At 46.6% G+C, this 20635-nt stretch overlaps 1 protein-coding gene across 1 annotated transcript in view; it reads left to right on the top strand.

Annotated features, from left to right (window-relative positions):
- Positions 1–833: 833 nt before the first annotated feature.
- LOC146177433 (uncharacterized) overlaps positions 834–20635 on the top strand; it is a 43801-nt gene continuing 23999 nt past the window's right edge. Inside the window, exon 1 of the mRNA XM_084581560.1 lies at positions 834–997. Coding sequence (XP_084437686.1) covers positions 834–997 — 164 coding nt within the window. The remainder of the gene's footprint in view (positions 998–20635) is intronic.

Genomic DNA, 20635 nt, shown 5'->3' with positions numbered 1-20635 from the left:
CTAAAAGAGGAGAACAGGCTTTCAGAACTCATGACAAAGTAGTAGAAGTGGTCTGCCTGGAACAATTCTATAGCTGTCTAAGAGCAGAAACGCGTGTGTGGGTGCAAGACAGGCCGGGAAATAAAAGCTTAGAACGTGCTGCAGAGCTTGCCGAAGAATTTCATGCTAGGTGGGAAACAGAGGGATCGCGTTCTCGGGTAAACCCTAAAGCAAACGAAAAGTTTCCGCGAACCCAAACTGGAAACCTACCAAGCGACACCTTGGAGTGAGACGAAAGCCACAGGGCAGAGTTGAGTAACTACCCCAAAGTGACAGCCAACAACGGGAAGGAAACCGAGAGAAAAATCGGTGTTTTTCTGATGCAACGAGACCGGTCACTTTGCCAACACATGCAGGAAGCCGAAGGTTTTTTCTCGCTTTGGCGGATGCAAATGCGAAAAACATGGGCCTGCTGGAGTCATACCTAGAAGAGATGCAGGTTAATGGGAAGCATTGTCGGGTTCGCGGCCACCATGGATGTAATCCACCCCACATACGTGAATGCAGCTGACTTAATGGGCGAATGTGCATGGATTAAACAGGTTGCCGCAAAGAATAGCGCATGTCTGCCGGTCGCACGTGTGAGAATAGGCCTATTTGGCATTCTGGAAACAGGCAGCGGTATCACGGAACCTGCCGGAGCAGTTTCCGTACCTCTTTCCGAACAGGTCAGAGCAGATGCTGCAGGAGGAAGGTCGTAGCTTCGGTGGCCGAACCGTCCAAGCGCTCACTCGATTGAAAGCCCGCGAAATTGCAGCTGAACTAAGCCGAATGAAGAATGAGCTTTCTCCACGATGGGCCAGGCAGTGGCAAATCAAGGCAGCGATCCATCAGATTCTGGCGGAGAGGCTCAAGTCAGCGAGAGAGAGGACTTCGAAGGCTGGGAATCGGGCACCGTGTTCCCAAATGAATCAAGGGAGATCGCGTCTATTGTAGTGCAGCCACGCGTGGAACCCTGGTTAGTTCTGGCAAAAGTCGATAGATGATAGCAGCCGAGCAGGCGGCGGACGCAACCCTCAAGGATTTAGCCAGCCATCCAGGTAAAGATGTAGCAAAGAGAAATATCACTGCCCGTATCCATTGAGGGGTATTGTACCGCCAGTACAAGGACTTAAAAGAGGTCCAGTTTGATCAGCTCGTAGTCCTGCTGAAATACCGAGCAGGAATTCTGAAATTGTGTCACAGTGGAGGTTGGTCTTGCCACCTTTGCGTGAAAAAAAAACTAAAGCTAGGCTTCCACAGGAGTGTTATTGGATGTCTCAGGTATATTGAACAGTTCGTCAAATCCTGCGGCACTTGTCAGCAAGTCGGAAAGACAGGCTACTTGAGGAAGGCTCCGATGAAGCTAGTGAAAAAAACAAAACGTAAGGGCAGCGCAGGAAAAAGCAAAGCAGTACTACGACCGAAATGCGCGCCGACGCACGTTCACTGTCGGTGACAGAGTGTTGCTTCTGACCACCTCGAAGACAAACATGCTCACCGTACAGTGGGCCTGCCAAGGTAACGATTTTCTGAGTTTAAAAATGTGATAAGGATGGCAGGCACGATAAAGGAAACGGGAGTTTATCATTCGCATCTCGTGAAATCATACAGCGAACGCGACGTTATTGTCTACCTTGCCCGAAATGTTCCAGAGGAAGCGGAGACAGAATTTGTTTCCAGGGGGCGATGCAGAATTGCACCCTTTTCAAACCCTGCTCGAAAAGGTTGGTACAGAAGAAAGCTTGAGCGCAGAGAAACGAAGGGACCGTGAGAGGCTACTTGTGAGGTCCAGGCTTTACTCTAGGACCAGCCGGGAAGGACTGATTTAATAGCGTATGACATCGAATTAACCTCTGACCAGGTCATTCGCTCCAGGCCCAATGGGCACCGTGCAGAAACTCAGGGGGCAGCACTCGCGGCGAACAGGCAGCGTCACAGGCCGAGTCAAAAACAAAGGCTGGGGGGGGGGGCGGAAAAGACATGGTAAAAATAAAGATAAATACAAAAACCATTTGTGACGAACATCCCTCCTCCCAAGTGTGGCACAGCTTCACAAAGGCCAGCCTAGAACGCCCTAAGCTGGGGTGGCTGCGGAAAAAAAAAGAAAGCTGCGGGGAACTGAGCGGCCGAGAAGGATGGAACGAGTGTGGGAGAAGAATAGGAAATAATGAAACTGGAGTCGAAGAAAAGAAAAAAGGCCCCCCCCCACCCCCCCTCAGAAAAAAAGCGAGAAGCCTGAAAACTCGAGAACGCGATTACCGGAGCCTGAAAACGACGCAGGCACTTATATTAACCAGTCGGCTTTTGAAAAGCTTTAGTTGTTTTCTGGTGAGGCGGTTGCTACTTTTCTCGAACATGACAGAAAGGATGGCAGATGGCACGCGGTCGCTGATACAGCGACACAGCTATGAGAATGGAAACTCCCTTACAGCACGGCAAAACAAGCGATCTACAGTTTGTAATACACATGCATGTCTTCCTCTCTGTCACTTGTCAAAATTGTAGCAAGTCTAATTTTCTCTTGTTGAAAGAACGTCCTGCCTCAAATCCCGCCTTGAATGCTAGTTTTCGTTCGTTTTTTTAACAATCCTTATTTGCCTCTTTAACGGTATTTTGAGGTCCTCTGCCGCAAAATTAAGTTTTGATGGGAAGGGTAACAGGGGGCAGCCAGCCGCTCGACCACTTGCTTGGAGCAGGATGGCATGTAATGAATGCAAGATCTGTTCAGAGCGTCCACAAATAAGTAAAAAAAAAGTGACGTTTGTTTTCGTTTACTTATCTTTATCACTATAGTCTAGATTGAGCAGTACGGCATGATAAGCATCTCATAATTCGAGGTTCAAAATCTCAGTAGACTTCGAAATGTCATTAACACAACTAAATGAATAAAGCGTATAGAATCGCAGACAGGGTCTTTATGAATCACATCTACAGAGGAGGGCGAAGCGGACAGCTGGTACTTCACTTAGACGTCAGATAGGGAAGATGTTTTTTAGATATTTTCGTTTGGTTTGCATTACATTCCAGGAAGACAAGGCGCTCATCTACGTAGCTGAAAGTTTTAGCGAATACCTGGGGAAATTATTAAAGCGGGTCAGACATCGACCAGTCGTCCGATGTAGGTTGTCAAGGCTTTCGACAGCTTCCCATGTTTCCTATGTTGCGTAACATGTCTTCATGAAATTAAATTTCATTTCAGCTTATTTTAACGTCATTTTCTAACAGTTCGTTATTCTCACATTCTTTCTCCACAATTTTGTCACGCTGGGGGACGGACAAAGGAAACCGCCCAAGAGGAGAAGGAAAGTAGCGGCATAAGCGTGACAGGAAAGGGTGTGGAAGGAAAAAAGGAACGAGCTGAGAGGGAGGAAAAAATAATGAAAACAAGCAAGCAAAAAAAATTGCCAAACTAAATTCGCGAAACTAAGCTCAAGACATTGTAAATGCGCAATTAAAACGCTCCATTCCGTTGATTACTCTCTGCATTTTACTGGTGCTTATGCAAGCTATCATAGACAGGGAAATATAGACCACAAAGCAGCTTAAATAAAAATTATGCAATGAACAACTGCCCCCACCAGCGCGGCCCACTGGGCGCGTACGGTGGTCCCAGTAGACGTGCATTCCATTTATCGGGCATGCTAATTGGCACCATGCAGATAGCGCTGATGCCTATGAGGTTCCCAATTTTTTAAAACATTTGTTTGTTTTTTGCAGGTTGAGAAAGGATGCTAATGCAGGTGCAGGTAGTGCGTCCTCTTTCGGGAAAAATGCTTCGCGGAAAATCTGGACGCGGCAAACTCTGGCATGATTGCCAGCTCACTGCTCGTTGGACGGCAGCGATCCAAACTAAGCTTGCCTTCGTAAAGCTTATTCGGGGACGGGAAAAATATTTTATCAGGCCTGTTAAAATGTGTGCAACAGCAGCAACCAAGGGACTGCAACGTATCAATTAATTTGTGACCATAGAATGCCACGAATCGAAAGAACGGCGAATGCGCCCCACACACACCATATCCGCCGCATCTCCGCTGCACGGTCCCCGAAACCGATCGCATCAGCATGAAGAAAACGCTTTGCCTATTGCGACCAATAGTGGCGTGGTGGTCTTTTCTTGTAGGAAGCGGCTGTGCACAGTTCATGCTGCCACAGTAAATATAGAAGTTTCGGCTTCGGACTTTTATTAAATCAAAAAGTCACAGATGGAATTGCATTTAAAAGGACTATCAATGATTTTGCATTAAAGAACTGAGATGGCAAACCGATGGCGCTGATGGAAAATTGTGATGGTGCCACGCCGATTTGTTTGTGTTGGCTGCGGAGGCGTAGCTAGAACACTCGGCGACGACTTGCATATATCTTGGCATACACCTCTAGGACTTGCATTTCGTACTTTCTGTCGCTGCTTGTGTGTATGTTTATATTAGGACTCATAGACACTGTGTGAAAGTGCTCCTCACGCCACCCCACCCCCTTCCTCGTCTGAAAGTCGAAACATTGAACGCTCTCTCCCTCTGGTGCAAGTAAAAAGAAATCTTCAAATTTTTTATGTCGGAAGGTTGGTAGGTATGCAGATGTTAACATTGATGCTGGATCTCTGTTATACAGCCTACTTAGTTAAAACGATACTGCTGTCTTGTCGTAGACAGTGGGTATTGGTGGAGGCACAATTGGGAGTTCTTAAGGTAATACAGGCGTTAACGTGGAAATAACGAGTAGGCCACTGGAACTTGAATTCACCAGCAGTGCAAGGGAATAACTACGCAAGTCCTTTCTATGGGCAGTATGGCTCTTATGGCAAGGGCCATTTTGTATGAGCCGAGCATCACTGTAACCAGATGGCACAGCATTTTTATGCTTGAACTAAGGAATAGCAGATGGCTGACAGAAGAGAGATCTGAGAATTTGATACCTTCAGCTAGGTCTAGCGGGACACAACAGCTTTTGCCCAGCGTCCGTGAAGCTTTTAGGTAAGAAATATGAGAGCAGGAGGTAAGGAAAATGAGAGCAGGTATTTAAATTGGCCTAACACAAGAGCCACATCAGTTCAGTTCAGTTCAGTCGTTCAGTCGTGTCCGACTCTTCGTGACCCTATGGACCATATCACGCCATGCTTTCCGGTCTCTCACTATCTTCCTAACATCACATAACTTCATCCCCAGCGCTCCAGGACTTGATGGGGCAAGATGCCATGATCTTTGTCTTTTCAATGTTCAGTTTAAGCCCAAACTTCTCACTCTCTTCTTGTACGCGCATCAGAAGTCTCTTGAATTCCACTTCACTTTCTGCATTAAAGTGGTATCATCCGCATATCTAAGGTTGTTGATACGTTTCCCAGCAATCTTCACTCCAGCTGAAGAGTCGTCCAGACCGGCCTTGCTCATGATGCACTCAGCATATAGGTTAAATAGGCAGGGCGACAGTATGCAGCCTTGTCTCACTCTTTCTCAGTCGGAAACCAATCAGTAAGACCATGCCCAGTTTTGACTGTGGCCTCTTGCCCTTCATACAGGTTCCTGAGGAGATAGATGAGGTTATTTGGAACTCCCATTTCTTGGAGAGATTGCTACAATCTGCTGTGATCTACGCAGTCAAAGGCTTTCGCATAATCAATAAAGCAGAAGTAGATGTGTTTTTGGAACTCTCTTGCTTTTTCCATGATCCAGCGATGGTTGGCAATCTGGTCTCTAGTTCCTTTGCCCTTGCGAAACCCAGCTTGCACGTCCGGAAGCTTCCGATCTACATTCTGCTGCAGCCTACCTAGGAGGATTTTCAACAACACCTTGCTAGCATGCGAAATAAGCGCGATCGTGCGGTAGTTGGAACAATCTTTGGCACTGTCTTTCTTTGGAATAGGGATGTAAACTGACCTCCTCCAATCCTGCGGCCACTGCAGGGTTGTCCAAATTTGCTGACATAATGTATACAGGACGTTAACAGCGTCGTCATGGTTGAGGTTTTGAAGCAACTCAGCTGGAATGCCATCAATTCCGCTAGCTTTGTTCTTAGCAAGGCTGGCTAAGGCCCATTCAACTTCTCTCTTCAGGATGCCCGGTTCGAGATCAGTAATCACAGCCGTCGTATGTTGGGTTTGCACATCCGGATCCTTCTTGTACAGTTCTGTGTATTCCTGTCACATCTTCGTTGTCTCCGAGGCTTCCGTGAGGTCTCTGCGTCGTTTGTCCTTTATCACGCCCAGCGTAGCACAGAAGCTTCCTTTGATATCTTTGATTGTCTTATACAGAGCTCTTGTGTTCCTCAATTGGCTGTTGTCCTCAACTGCTTGGCACTGTATGTTCAGGAAGGCATTCTTATCTCTTATACCAGACGGTTAATGTCAAAGATACGGTATGATACTATATATTGTTACGCCCTTAGCGTCGCGACTGAGACGTTCTAGTCGGTTCAGTGCGCTAGGTACACACGGTTAGCGGGAACGACACAAGTGCCACAAGACAAAGATCGAACGGGCGCGCACACTTCTTCCTCTTCCTTCTTTCTTCCTCCGTGCTATGTTTGAGAACAAGTCCGTAACACTTCCCCCGTCGCAGGCGAAGCCCTCCGGGCGAGTCAATCGTCAGCACGAGGATGACAGGGTTTCAGACGCGCGACGTGGGCAAGCTCAGTTCGTGAAGAACGTCGGTCACTTTTGGTAAGGCGCGCAATCCTATAGTTGAGGTCATTAATGGCCTGGAGGATAACATAGGGACCGATATAGTGCGCGAGCAGTTTCTGACTTAAGCCACGCTTCCTTAGTGGACGCCAAAGCCAGACCATATCTCCAGGGAGGTAGGTGACGTTGCGATGGTGGTCGTCGTAGCGGAATCTCGAGCGCTTTTATGAGGCGAGAGTTCTCAGGCGGGCTATCCGGCGGGCTTCTTCTGCCCGGGAGAGGATCTCAGCAATCTCAAGTTCGTCGTCTGTGGAAAACGGGAGGATGGTGTCGAGGATGTGTCGAGGAGACCGGGCATAGAGGAGAAAGAATGGACTGTAACTTGTTGTTTCCTATTGGGCGGTATTGTATGCGTATGTTATAAATGGTAGCACAGTGTCCCAGTCCTTGTGGTCGGCGGCGACGTACATTGAAAGCATATTGGTGAGTGTCCGGTTGGTTCGCTCGGTCAACCCATTTGTTTGCGGATGATACGGGGTAGGATGTCGGAAATGCGCTTGGCACAAACGAAGGAGTTCTTCGACAACATCAGCGGTGAACTGACGCCCTCGGCCGCTGATCAACACGCGGGGAGGCCCATGGTGCAGTATAACAAAGTGCAGCAGGAAGATGGAGACTTGGTGTGCAGTAGCCGATGGAAGGGCTGCCGTCTCACAGTAAAGAGTTTGGTAGTCAGTGCAGATGACGATCCAGCGGTTGCAAGAATGAGACTTCGGAAAGGGTCCCAAGAGGTCGACCCCGACTTTCTCAAAAGGGGATCTTGGAGGCGTCACCGGATGAAGAATACCAGAAAGAGTGCCGGCGGGGCGTTTGTGACTCGCACCCTGAGCACAGCTAGCCACATACTTCTCGGTGGTTTCACGCATCCGGGGCCAGTAGAAACGTTCTTGGATGCGATAGAGCGTCCGCGCAGATCCTAGGTGTCCCGAAGTGGGGTCGTTGTGCATAACGCGCAAAACAGAGGAGCGTAGGCTGACGGGCACCACCAGAAGGTAGCGGAGACCAGTGGGAGAATAGTCCTTTTTGTACAAAAGACCACTCCGTATACAATAGGGACTGGAAGCTGTAAGGTCCCTTGCAGCGGTAAAGAATGGCTGGAGATTCTCATCTTTCCTCTGCTCAGTGCGGAACGTACGGGTATCGGGGAATGGAGGTAAAACCGCAGCGATGTGATGATCAAAATTCTCGACGTCACATTCCGTTGTGGGAAGCGGTAAACGTGAGAGACAGTCCGCGTCAGCGTGCCGGCGTCCACTCTTTTACGAAACTGTATAATCAAACTCTTGTAAACGTATTGCCCCCCGTGCAAGACGGCCAGATGCGTCACGGAGGTTTATCAGCCAGCACAGGAAATGATGATCAGTGACCACTGTGAAGGGCCGCCCGTATAGATAACAGCGAAACCGCTGAACGGCGAAAACTACCGCGAGGCATTCCTGCTCAGTGATTGTGTAATTGCGTTCAGGCTTGCTTAAGGAACGACTGGCGTAAGAAATAACATGCTCCTTGTCTCCGTAACGCTGAATCAGCACAGCACCAATGCCAACACCACTGGCGTCCGTGTGCAGTTCCGTTGGAGCAGAAGGGTTGAAGTGCCGGAGAATCGGATGTGACGTTAGTAAAAACTTGAGCTGGCAAAAAGAAAAGTCACACTCTGATGTTCACTCGAAGGAAGCGTCTTTGTGGAGAAGGCACGTAAGCGGGTTAGCAATGTCAGCAAAACGGGGAATGAAGCGGCGGAAATATGTGCACAGTCCTAGGAAACTTCGGAGTCTCTTCACGTCCTGAGGTGTTGGAAACGAAGCAACGGCCGCGGTCTTTTGAGGGTCAGGTCTGACGCCTTCACGATCGACGAGGTGTCCTAGTACCAAAATCTGACGCTCACCGAAGCGACACTTCTTCGGATTAAGTACTAGACCGGCGTTTTTGAAGCAGTCAAGCACGAGAGCGAGGCGTTCGTTGTGCTCTTCAAATGTCCCGCCAAAAATGACGACATCATCGAGGTAGCACATACATATTTGCCGTTTTAGTCCCCGTAGGATAGCGTCCATAAATCTCTCGAAAGTTGCAGGAGCATTACAGAGCCCGAAAGGCATAACATTAAATTCAAACAGGCCGTCGGGTGGGATAAATGCCGTTTTTTTCCTTGTCGTCAGGGTGCATAGAGATCTGCCAATATCCCGATCGCAGATCGACGGATGAAAAATATGATGCCGAGAACAGACAATCTATGGCATCATCGATCCGCGGAAGGGGATGCACATCCTTCTTTGTTGCAGCATTCAGACGGCGATAGTCGACGCAAAAGCGCCATGTACCATCTTTCTTCGTCACCAGAATTACAGGGGCGGCCCATGGACTGCATGACTCTTGAATAACACCCTGTCCAGCATATCCCGAACCTGCTCACTGATGACCTGGCGTTCTGTTGGTGACACTCTGTACGGCTTCTGTCGAATTGGGTGTGAGTAGCCTGTGTCAATGCGATGCCGGGTACGTGTCACGGGAATGCACCGTGAGCCGCTAGGCTCCGAAAAATCAAAGATGGAAGAATATTTGACCAGTAAGGCCTCCAAAGCATCACGCTGGTCCCTGGTAAAAGAGCGGCTGATCATCCGATGTAGTTGCGAGTCAGGGGCTGGAGCGGCAGCACGTTCGCCAGGTGCATCAGTAACCAAAGCCACCGACGGGGCGTCGTCTTGGCTACATGTCGCAATCTTCATATTCACAGGCAAAACTACTGGTTGCGAAGAACAATTAATGGCCCACAGCCGTGAGCAGCCCTTGACCACCGACAGTAGGCAATGAGGAACCAGAATGTATTTCTTTGCACAGCTAGAATGAAGCGGTGCCACTGTAGCATCGAAGGTGTCGGAAGCACGGCTGGGGTACGAAACTGGGACGCACATCATAGACAAGTCTGGCACATTGGTATCCTCTGTTACACAGAACACATCCTTACGCACGCGTGGCTTCTCTAAGAGTCCTGAAGGAAGGGAACCATCAACGCAGAGTTCCCCAGAGCAGCAGTCGACCGTAGCGCCACACATTCTCAAAAAGTTAATACCTAGAATTATGTGAGGCTGTGACGTTAGAGTTAAGAACCACCCGCTCGTGACTGTTGCACATAGCAGCGTGAAAGACATTGCTGCAGAGCAGACCTTATCATGTACACTGCTGAACAGAAAGTTGATTGTTGCCACAAACTGAGCACCTGAGAAGAGGCATAAAGCTCATTTCTTTTTTAAGCCGTCTTTTTCAACATTTTAAAACCATACAGTGAGCCAAGGTTTACTGAGTTAGTACTTAGGATAGTGCAAATACTGTTCAGCTCTGCATAGCTTGAAAGATGTCATTTGAACTCTGATTGCCTGAAAACACTTTGCACTTAAATAAATGCAGCTTTTTTTTCGGATGCTATTGAGCAGCAGACATGTTGAAAGTTATTAAGAAATAAGGGCCAAATAAATAAAAAAAAATCACTTTTGAGGCTGCTTCTGTGCTTTCGCACCTTGGTTTGGAGGTCTCCGACCTCGAAGCTGAGTTTTGTGATTCTTAACCGTAGGACCTGTAGACCAATGTTTTTCAAATGAATGTCTGCAAAACCTACGCCCACAAAAAAGGTCACACAATAGCTCTTGCTTGGCTAACACAGTTTTGTAGGGTTAAAAGCATGGAAGCTCAAAGCGGCCTTTGTTCTCCAAGCAAAATAAATGCAAAAAAATGTGCGGAAATGAAGAGCGCGTGAAAAGGAAGGAGAGCATCTGAAACATTTGTTGCTGGCATCTGTGAAACTCGCTCTAGCTGTACTGCTCAATGGGGCAGCAAATGCAAAAACATCTCGGGTGTCCGATGAGTGAGCGGCGCAGTGTTGCGAGCAGTCGAATCCCTTCTAGTGGCATGCTGCAAAAAATCATATGTAGAACTATATAATTTCCATATACGCGAAGTCGTATAAACTCCGTATCATATAGAGCGCCGTATGATTCCTGTATCATACGAAGCCCGTACGATTTCTGTATCATATGAAGTCCGTATGAGTTCTGTATCATATGAAGTCCATACGATTACCGTACTATACGGAGTTCCGTATTCCAATAATAGACGGTTTACAAAAGTCTGGCAACCATGAGCGGCACGCTGATCCCGCGCTGGCAGCCATATTTTGTTCGCTCAATCCGTTTGTTTTGGCTCGCTTCGTGTCCGTCCGTAAGCGCCCACCGTTCTGTCCGAGCTTTTCGCGTTGTAACCTAGTATGCTGTGCTTGGACCTCTCTTCTGCCCCTGGTGGTGTCTGTTAGCGACGCCAAGAAGCGTATTTTGACAGCCGAGGCATAGCGGGGCCCACCGGCCGCGCTGCCGAGCGCAGTTACAAACTGCTCTACGAGTCGTGCATGGGCCCCTCGTCGATCCCCACAGCGTCATTCCTATCCAGGTACAGTATCCAGAGTCTTTTTGTCTGTGTGCCTTTGCTATTTACTTGAACGACTATGAGTGATGATCGCGAGTTTGCTTGGTTTGCGCATTACCGTCGCTCATCCCACTGGTAGATACTTGTTGGTGAAACGAGCGAGAATGCAATTTATTTTGAGATGAAAGAATCGTGCGTAATTTGACGTAAGGTGGAATGGCGCTTAGCATTTTCCTGCCTATGGGGTCGACGCAGTAGTTGGCACGGGTCTCGGAAATAATCGGGGGCTGCGTAAAAAAAAAAAAAAAAATGTGTCAAGGTAATTTCTGCTTCCAGTGAGTGAAGATTGATTGGTGTGCGATAGGCGATGATAAGTTAATAAAATATTTGTAATTAATTGATCAATTGATGAAAAATAAAGCAAAAAAAGAAAAAAAAATGGAAAATGAGGGTTTAAAGGTGTCAAAATGCTAGAATGAAAAACCAGTGCTTGGTGATGCTAATGAAGAAAATTTAGAATGTTTAATTGATTAACTGAAATAATTGACAAATGCGTTCAGAGGTGTCAAATTACTCAAAGTGGAAAGACGATTGTTGCTGACCCTAAGCATTTTTGTATAAAAATATAAAACATTAAATAAAATAAAGAAGCAAATGATAGAAATATATAATAAATAAAAGCTAAAAATTTAGAACGTGCAGGAAGAAAACATCGTGTGTGTGTGTGAAAGAGACGTTGTCGTGTCATACCCTTAGCGAAGGAGCTTAAGTGTCCCCCTAATTTTTAACAATATTATGTACATAAATCTGACTTTTGAACACAGCGAGTTGCACCAAGCATAGACACTTCGCAGTAATGTGAGTTGGCTTTTCAAATTTATTTTCGTTTCAGCCGAGTTCCTCTTCCTCCGAGTTCCTCGAAGCTTCCCATGACAGCGCTTTCATATGAGGTTAAGGCTTCAAATGTCTACTATCTAACAGAGGGAATAAACAAGATATTGGCATATTTACAAAATCAACTGACTTTCAGATGGCGGTCAATTAGCGAACCATCGGGTGACTCGACAAAACACACAAAAGTGAAGCGCACGCTTCGTTATTTTATCGGCCGCGCTGGCAGGTATGAAGGCACAGATGCAAACCTGAGCTGTGCGCTTTGGACGCGGACCGAACTTCGCATTCATTATCACGTGATAACATCTTTCGAAACGGGCTGGACGTGAGCATATTACAACACATTAGTGGGACGTCACCTTTGCCTGCGTTACAAGACGCCGCGGGTTTGGCAGCGGCTTTTGCAGCATGAAACACGCACCTCGGGCGCACTAGACAGCCGTATTGCTCTCTGCACCAATCACTACCATTTCGTACGACTGTGAAAAGTAGTTTCGGTAATCATGTCCTTGTCTTAAATCAAATACACAATGGTAAATGCAACCTACGTACAAAAGGTTTCAAAGAACATATTTGAACTTAGCGTTCGTTATACATTCATGGCTCCTTCTCCCGTGTCCTCAATCGAATAATAATCTTATCCTTCCAGTTAACAAGGCTCCATAGCACGCAAAACAACCTTGCTATTTTAGGTGACAGCACGTTCTGTGAGCTAGCTCCCAGTCAGAGGGACGTGAATTGTAATGCTTTACATGATGCAAGTGACACTTGTAAAGCCGATTAGGATTGCAAACGAGCGGTCGCATACACGCGTATACCTTGTTTCCGTGCGCGTCTACGACGGTGCACTTGCCGCAGAAGGGTACGCAGCAACATGCTGGCATCATTCCGAATAGAGCTTGGTGCCAGCAGCGACTGCTGTGATGTTAAAAAATGAAACAATCGCTTGTGATCATTCCAATGCACCTTGCGGGCGGTGAAAGCATGGGTTCCACGAAGGCGCACGTTGACAGCGTACTCGATGGGAGGCGCGGGGCGACGGTGGGACTGAACAAAATATGACCGCCGCGCACAGTTTCTGTCTCTTTCACTAGGTGGCGCTAACTTTTGTAAAGCCTCAATTCGTATGAACGAAAAATACGGAATCCATCTATGCGGATTTTTTTCAGTAGGGCTCTCTTTTGTGCTCCTCACCTTAGAGCAGTCCCAAGAAAAATGTAGTTTTTAAGAACTGGAAGTTATCAGCGCAATTTTCTGACCCCTCTAAACTGTCTCGAATGTCCCGAAGCTACGGTATTGAAACTAGAAGAATGCTCAAAGTTCACTTGATCATTTGGACTAATTACGATCTCTAGAATACAACAGCAGGAAGAACACGGGTGATTCACGATATAATGTTGTATAGCCCATGTCATACATTCATTTTGCTGCTTGGAGATCATTGCAAAACATTTTTAATTCGACGTAAAGGCGTTGCTTATAGAAGCTAAAACAGGAGCAATCTCTGCTGCAGTGATAGTGAATATAAGCCATAATGGTTCTTTACAGTAGCCTCTCTACTCGGCATAATTTTGCTAGTAGGAAAAAAAAAAACGTTTTTATTTCAAAGTATGAGACATTTATTCATATTTACCTTATTTTAGGTCACATCTGGCTGTTATTCACTTGAATAAAAATTCCTCAAGGCTCCAGGCACAGGAAAAAAAAAACGAGAGGACGGCTGGAAAGTTAAAAATGGCAAAATCTAGAAAAGGACATTTCAGTGTCGCTCCAGTGAAAATGAAGCATAGTTTTTGTAAGTTAAAACTTTCCTCTAATATAATGTTATACGAAAAACTAAGTGAACTGTTGTAGTCTTGATGTCTATTTCACGCAGCGTACGTCCACAGAGTCCTCCAGGCTATTGAGAAACGGTCCTAGGGCTCTTCACATAGAGAGACAGCTACAAGCATAGCTCCAGAGCGCCACTTTATGACTGATGCCTATGAAAGACCGTCAAAAGAACTATTTTTGCACACTGACACAGATTTGGGCTTCATCATGACTAGCCAATTGAGCAGTACAACTGTCAGTATACTGAACCCAAGTGCTCAACAGACTGGCATCAGCGCTGCAAAGCTTGGCCCCTGGAGCCGAAAATTGTTTCAATACGTTTGCTGCGACTGACAATTAAATAACTGGAGCGCATTTTCATATGAATTTTCCTGTCGGAGTGAGAATGCAGACTTGTTGTACCCATGTCTCTGCGTTTCGCTTGTGGCTGCGGCCAAGCAAAAGTGCACACAAAACATGTTGCTGCTTGCTTATCGCGGCAACTCCACATGGCGTGCGACCGCTCGCAGGCCCTTCCATTATTGCATAAATGCTTCCTCTTGAAACAAAAAGTAGGAAAGGCAGATCAAATGTGGGTTCAGGATGTGTGTAAGGCTAGATTGTAAATAATTATGCCGGTCAGAGTTCTGCTTCTTGCGGCCAAGCTGGAAGTAAATGAAAACAATTAGAGTGAGCCTACTTCACAAGTGGTCATGTCACATCTCTTATCACGGGCGTGCTGTTCTCCATCCGTTAAGCAACACAGTTTACAAGACAACCGTGTAATTGTGCTGATTATTATTATGTACAATCGTGAGAAAAAGTGGTATACAACACTCGGCAGATGGCAGAGCTCGAGAAAATTGAATCGAAATGCCATCTAGCGTCAGCGTAAGGGACCGCGACAGTGACACAGGCATGTAAATCAAATGGGGCACTGCCTTTACTGCCTCAATTTTACGTAGCGGTTGCCAGATGAAGTTGGCATGCAGGTTTCTCGAGCTCTGCCACCGGCGGAGTGTCGTATATCACTTTTGCCGGCTGTACGTGATAAAGTACTGTGTTCTTAGCGGTAAGTTATACTGCTGAGCGACTAAGAAAGCACGGAATATGCTCTAGGACTTATCTCGAGAAATGCTCTAGGAGTTATCTCAAAGTAAAGTTTTCTTTGTTTCTTCGGTGTCTCCTCATCACTGTACGTAATTTGAAACCTTGCAAGGGGCAGATAAAGCATGCGTACTCTAATATATGTTTACCGCGGCGGCTTGTACCTCTCCGGCTCAACCGCTCAGTCGTTTGTGGTGAAATTTTGCACGGAGTTTTGATATTGCGGTAACATTTATTTGATCGTAGTGAGTTAGGTAAGGGCGTTTAATTTGTTACTGCTGCGTAAAATGCGAATCCGCAGTCTGCGCCGGTATCAGCCGAAAGCCGCCAACGCTGGCACACGATACCGCGGGTTCGGGCATGGCGCACGGCCGAGCCAGGCAGGCACATATGTCGTAGCTAATTTACTAAAAGACAAAAGTTTATACGCTACAAACTTACTACGAGACAAAATGCAACCTCCGTGAGTAGTTTCACGCAATCAAGTCAACGGTTAAGACGGTAGGATTTTAATAGCCACCACAGTAATGATGCATCACAACAATGACTAACTCATTGCACCTGTGAAACCGCCGTTTATCAGTGCGATATCTTCAGGCTAGTAAACACATTACTCACCAACCTACGTTGTCGCCTTGACTCGATCCGAGGTGCGTGTTTTGGTTTGGTGGACACGGAAACGGATCGGTTGCCTCCGAAATTTTACTGCACTATGTACGGCGCGGTGCACTGGAGCACAGCATTTAAGGCACCGACATAATGCTGGAGACTGGTAAGATGACGTAATGAATACACAAGAAACAAGAACATACACAGGCGGAAAGTGCTCCGCAGGGAACTGAAACGAGCCGCGCGTGACCGCACCGTTGTTGCCATGGTGTGCCCGCGCGAAGGGCAAATGTGCGCGCGCGAAACCAGAATGCGCAAGGAAAAAAGCTTTGAAAAATATTTGTCTACAAAACATCCTTACGTTCTTTCCTGATAACTAAAAGTTAAGCGTATTTCAATTATTTTTGGATAAGTGGTAGTTTAATAGATGTGTGATGTCGAAAAGAAGCAGACCAATAGTATTTAAAAAAACGCTAATACGTAGATGCGTTGCACAAAGGACGAGGAGGATGGCAAAAGTTGAAGCTAAGAGTGCGCCAACTTTCGAATAGGATTGTGGGAGCTGTACTGCGCGTAGACGTGTGTTATTACGTTCAAATGTGTATCACAGCATAATCTAGCGACTGAGATAGTTTGTGAGTAATGCTCTGGAGGTGTTGGAGGGCCCCTTTAAAGGCAAAATAAAAACCGGACACCAGGAGAAGGTCAAGCCGTGTGTACTCTATGGATCCCATGATCACATGCTTCCGGAATGCAAGCACATCAACACAAGGTGTACAGTGCAGTGAAGTAGATCACCTAGCAACTTGCACTTTGTCTGGTAGATGAACCCAGTACAGTGGACTAAGAAGCCCCCTGAGTACTATCTGCATTTTTTGCTCCCGCAGTCACCCTTGCAGCCAATCACTGTGGTAGCCATTGTCAACGGAGTGCCACTGGAAATGGAGTTGGATTCATGTTCCTCCGCTTTGATAATCTCAAAAGACACTTACCTGCAGCACCAAGGTTGTTTGACACAGCTTTTATCTTTCACCTTTTTGCATACGTGTAACAATACCTGTGCAGGAAACAATTAGGGTTGACGTATGCCTTGGCAAGGCTGCATGTTAACAGACACTGCTTGTAGTAGCCTGGAAGAATCCTTATCTGGGCAGCAGGGGCTGGCTTACAGCATTTTAGCTGCTACCATGCCAAGTAAATGCGATGGAGATTGAAGGTACCACCGAAGGAAGAGTAAACGAAATGCTGTAGGAGTTGGAAGAGATCTTCAGACCAGGTTTCCGGACACTGAAAGGACCACTGTTGGTTATCAACGTCCGACCAAATGTACAGCCCCAGCACTGCATACCTCGCACGGTACCATATGCGTTTCGGGCCAAGGTTGAAAGTGAACTTCAGCGTCTAGATAGTGAAAACATCATCGCACCAGGGGACCATTATGAGTGATCTTTGCCCATGGTACCAGTACTCAAAGCAGATGGCCGAACTGTTAGGATTCCGGAGACTGCAATATCGGTGTGGATCCAGCAGTAGTAGAAGACATATTTGTATTCTTGCAAGGTGGAGTCACGTTTTCAAAGTTGGATTGCCGAGAGCTTTATAATCAGGCGCCCGTTGATGAAGAAAATACTCGTGATCAACACGCATAAAGGTCTCTTTTCATACAACCGCCTGATATTCGGTGTTTTATCAGCCCCTGCCCTCTGCCAGAGAAGAATGGAGGAAACTTCGGGACATCCCAGGCACGTCTGTCTATTTAGACAATGTTTCGGTGACAGGAAGAACTGATGCAGATGACCTTTGGAACCTGCGCAGTTTTGCAACGGATCAGAGAGCCAGGTTTCAACTCAAATAGCAGTGTGAGGTTTTTAAATCATCTCTTGTTTACCTGGGCCACGAGATCAATGCTGTCGGTCTTCAAACACCGAGGAAAACACAGAAGCCACTAGTGAAGCACCCGAGCCCAAGGACATTAGTGAATGCAGACCCTTGATTGGACTCCTGTCTTACTACGGAAGTTTCGACCAAACATGTCCACACGTCTAGCACCCTTATATGCTCTGCTTCACAAGAACAGTCACTGGAGGTGGACACATGAAGAAAGAAAAGCTTTCTGTCAAAATCAAGGAAACCAAATGGAAGCACAAGTGGTGGAACAGTATGGCCCAGTTAAGGAACTCGTGCTACCATGTGCCGCTTCACCGTACGGTGTTGGCGGAGTGCTTTCACATCGTAAAAAGGACTCGAATTTCCACTTCTTAATTGGAACTATCACACCTGTGGAGCGAAACTACTCACACCTGGAAAAGGAGGCACTAGTCATTCGTTTTGGCGCTGCATGTTTTAGAGACTACCTGGTGTGTCACAGCTTTGTCCTCATTGTTGATCAGAAGCCACAGGTCGGCATCTTTCGTAAAGATAAATTAATTTCAGCCATATGACTGCTGCACGTATCCAGCATTGAGCACTCATATTTAGTGCCTACACATATACTCTTGAGCACCAACCTGGACGTTTCAATGAAAACGCAGGTGCCTTGAACATGCTAGCACTGGTAGTGCTCTATGCAGATCCACCAGAACCACAAGAGCTGGCAATTTCAATCTCAAGTTTGGATAAGCTAACAGCGCCAATGAAGCTTCTCGAGCACTACACTAGCAGTGATAAAGCCCTAAGCAATGTGCTGCAGTGGGTTAGCAACGAATGGCCACAAAGCACCCAAGACAAAGCCTTACAGCCATTCTGGTAAAGATGTCATGGGCTGAATACGTATAGAAATCTCTGTACTGGCGAAATCAAATTGTGGTACCACCTCCTGCCCAGAAGCATATATTGGATCTCCTACATGAAACACACTAGGAAACGGTCGTCATGAAAGGCATGACAAGGCCTTTGGTTTGGTGGCCAGGAGTCGATGCTGAAAAAGAAAAGTGTGTTCAACAGTGTGCACAGTGCCATGAAAGACTGAACCAATGATATGGCCTGAGCCAAGTAAATGCTGGGAACATGCGTACAGGGCTATGCAGGACCATCTGAAGGTAAAATGCTCCTTATATTTGCAGACACCAAATCAAAGTGGACACCTTGTAAGTGCAGACACCAAATCGATGTTATCGTCGTGCAATCTGCCTCATTGAAGATAATGCCCAGCATTTGATGGATATTTTTGTATGGTTTGGGTTACCAATTAAGGTGCATTGTAATATACAATGAAACCCTATTTACTGGTCAAGAGTTTCAGGAATTTCATCGGGAAATGGCATTAAGCACCTGCGGGCAGCTCCTTTCTATTCTGCATCGAATGGTTTGGTGAACGAGCTGTTCGAAATGTAAAGATGGCCTCAAGAAAATCACGGGTGGAGATTTCAAGTTCCGGCTAGCGAGATGGTTGCTTATATACTCAGAGCGCCCCCTCTCCAAAATGGAACGCCTCTATCAGAGCTGATGTTGACATACCCAATAAAAGCGAAGCGGGACTTTTGCATTCCTAAAAGGGGGAAGAAGTTGCTGACAGAATACAAAAAAAAATTGCGGAGAGACGAAAAAGGAGTCAAAATATAAGGAAGGTAACATGGTTGCTGTTTGTAATTTCAGTAGTGGGACCATATAGTTGTTGGGCGAAATTAATGGTAACTGTTTCATTCCCTCAAGAAAAAGTTTGCCGTCACAATAACAAATTAAAAAAAAAGCACTTGGCCACTCCAGCATCAAGTGCAGCGGATACGCTTGCAAGCACTGATGAACACGAAGGCCCAAGCACTTTGGAGGTTGCTGCGATGCCATTTGCGAGACGTTTAACTAGAACTGCTCGCAAGCCTCTACGTTACCGATAGCTTTCTTATGGAAGGAGTACTGTGTCATGGCCTCCGCCGGAGCTGATCGTGGCGGCCACGACTGTGTATTTCGGTGTGGTGCATGTTGCAATAGATGAAGTCATTGCCCCAGCAAGTACAGTGTACGCATGAGTGTGTGGTATGCATAACGATAGGGGGAGCCACCACCTCAGCAGCTGTGACGTGTGTGCTGGGCGAGGAAGAATACTGTATAAACGATGGTGTGCACTGCTTGACGCCGGTCAATGCAGACTTGTGAATTCAAGCTAAATGTTACCCCAAACACAACAGATATCTTCTAGTACTTTCATATAAGGCTCGTCTACACCCTGAGTACGCAATGCCTGCATGACTGCCGAGGAGTCTACTGAATCAAATGCTTTTTTCGTAATAAGTGAATGCTGCATATAAGGGCTAGCTTTTCCGATCATTTTTCCATCATCTGGTGATGGTATGATTATGATAGATTGTAGGGTATCATTCTTTGTTTGATAGAAGTCTAAGGTTGTCCTGATTCACGATTACCTTAGTAAATGCCTTGCACATAACGGATAGCAGGCTGATTGGTCTAATTTTTTGAGCCCTTAACGAGCACTTTCTTATGAATTAAGATGATGTTAGCGTTCTTCTATGGTTCCGGTACCTTCGATGACACCAGTAATAGTGTATACACGGTGCTAGTTTTCCTAGTATGATATTCCTCCCCCCCCGCCTTTAATGAATCTGTAGTTACCTGACCGTCCCCAGCTGTGTTCCCTCTTTTAATAGTTTAAGAACCTTTCATAACCTCGTCCTTCGTTACTGGAGGAACGTCTCACTGTCTTTCACTACTGCCAATCTCATTGATTTCCTGACTACTTCGGCTACCGTATAGGCGAGAGTATAATTTACCTTCTTTGACTATCTGGTCCATATTCGGGATGCATTACCCACCTTGTCCTTTAGCGCACACATCTGATTTTTGCCTATGCCAAATTTCCTCTCACTGCTTTAAAGGGCTACTGTCCAGGGAAGGCCCTTTTAAGCAAAGGAGCCCAGTGTTTCGATCAGGTACCGGAGATAGTCTGTGCAAAATGCTACAGTGACACGCGCGCCGCAAAGCATCGAAAATACAATTCAAAGCTCTCTCATGCTCTCCTCTGGGAAGCCAGCTTCCCCGCTTCCTGCGCTGGCCCGACGGGCCACAGCAATGACGTACGTACCGCGAACGATGTTCATTGGTCCGTCTCGCTGACTGACGGGAGAAGGATGGGTGTCTACCGCTCGCAGCGCGCTT

The sequence above is a fragment of the Amblyomma maculatum genome, chromosome 10 (assembly GCF_055883805.1).
Source record: "Amblyomma maculatum isolate TAMU_Amacu chromosome 10, ASM5588380v1, whole genome shotgun sequence".
NCBI lineage: Eukaryota > Metazoa > Arthropoda > Arachnida > Ixodida > Ixodidae > Amblyomma > Amblyomma maculatum.
This window is presented reverse-complemented; position numbering and strand designations above follow the sequence as displayed.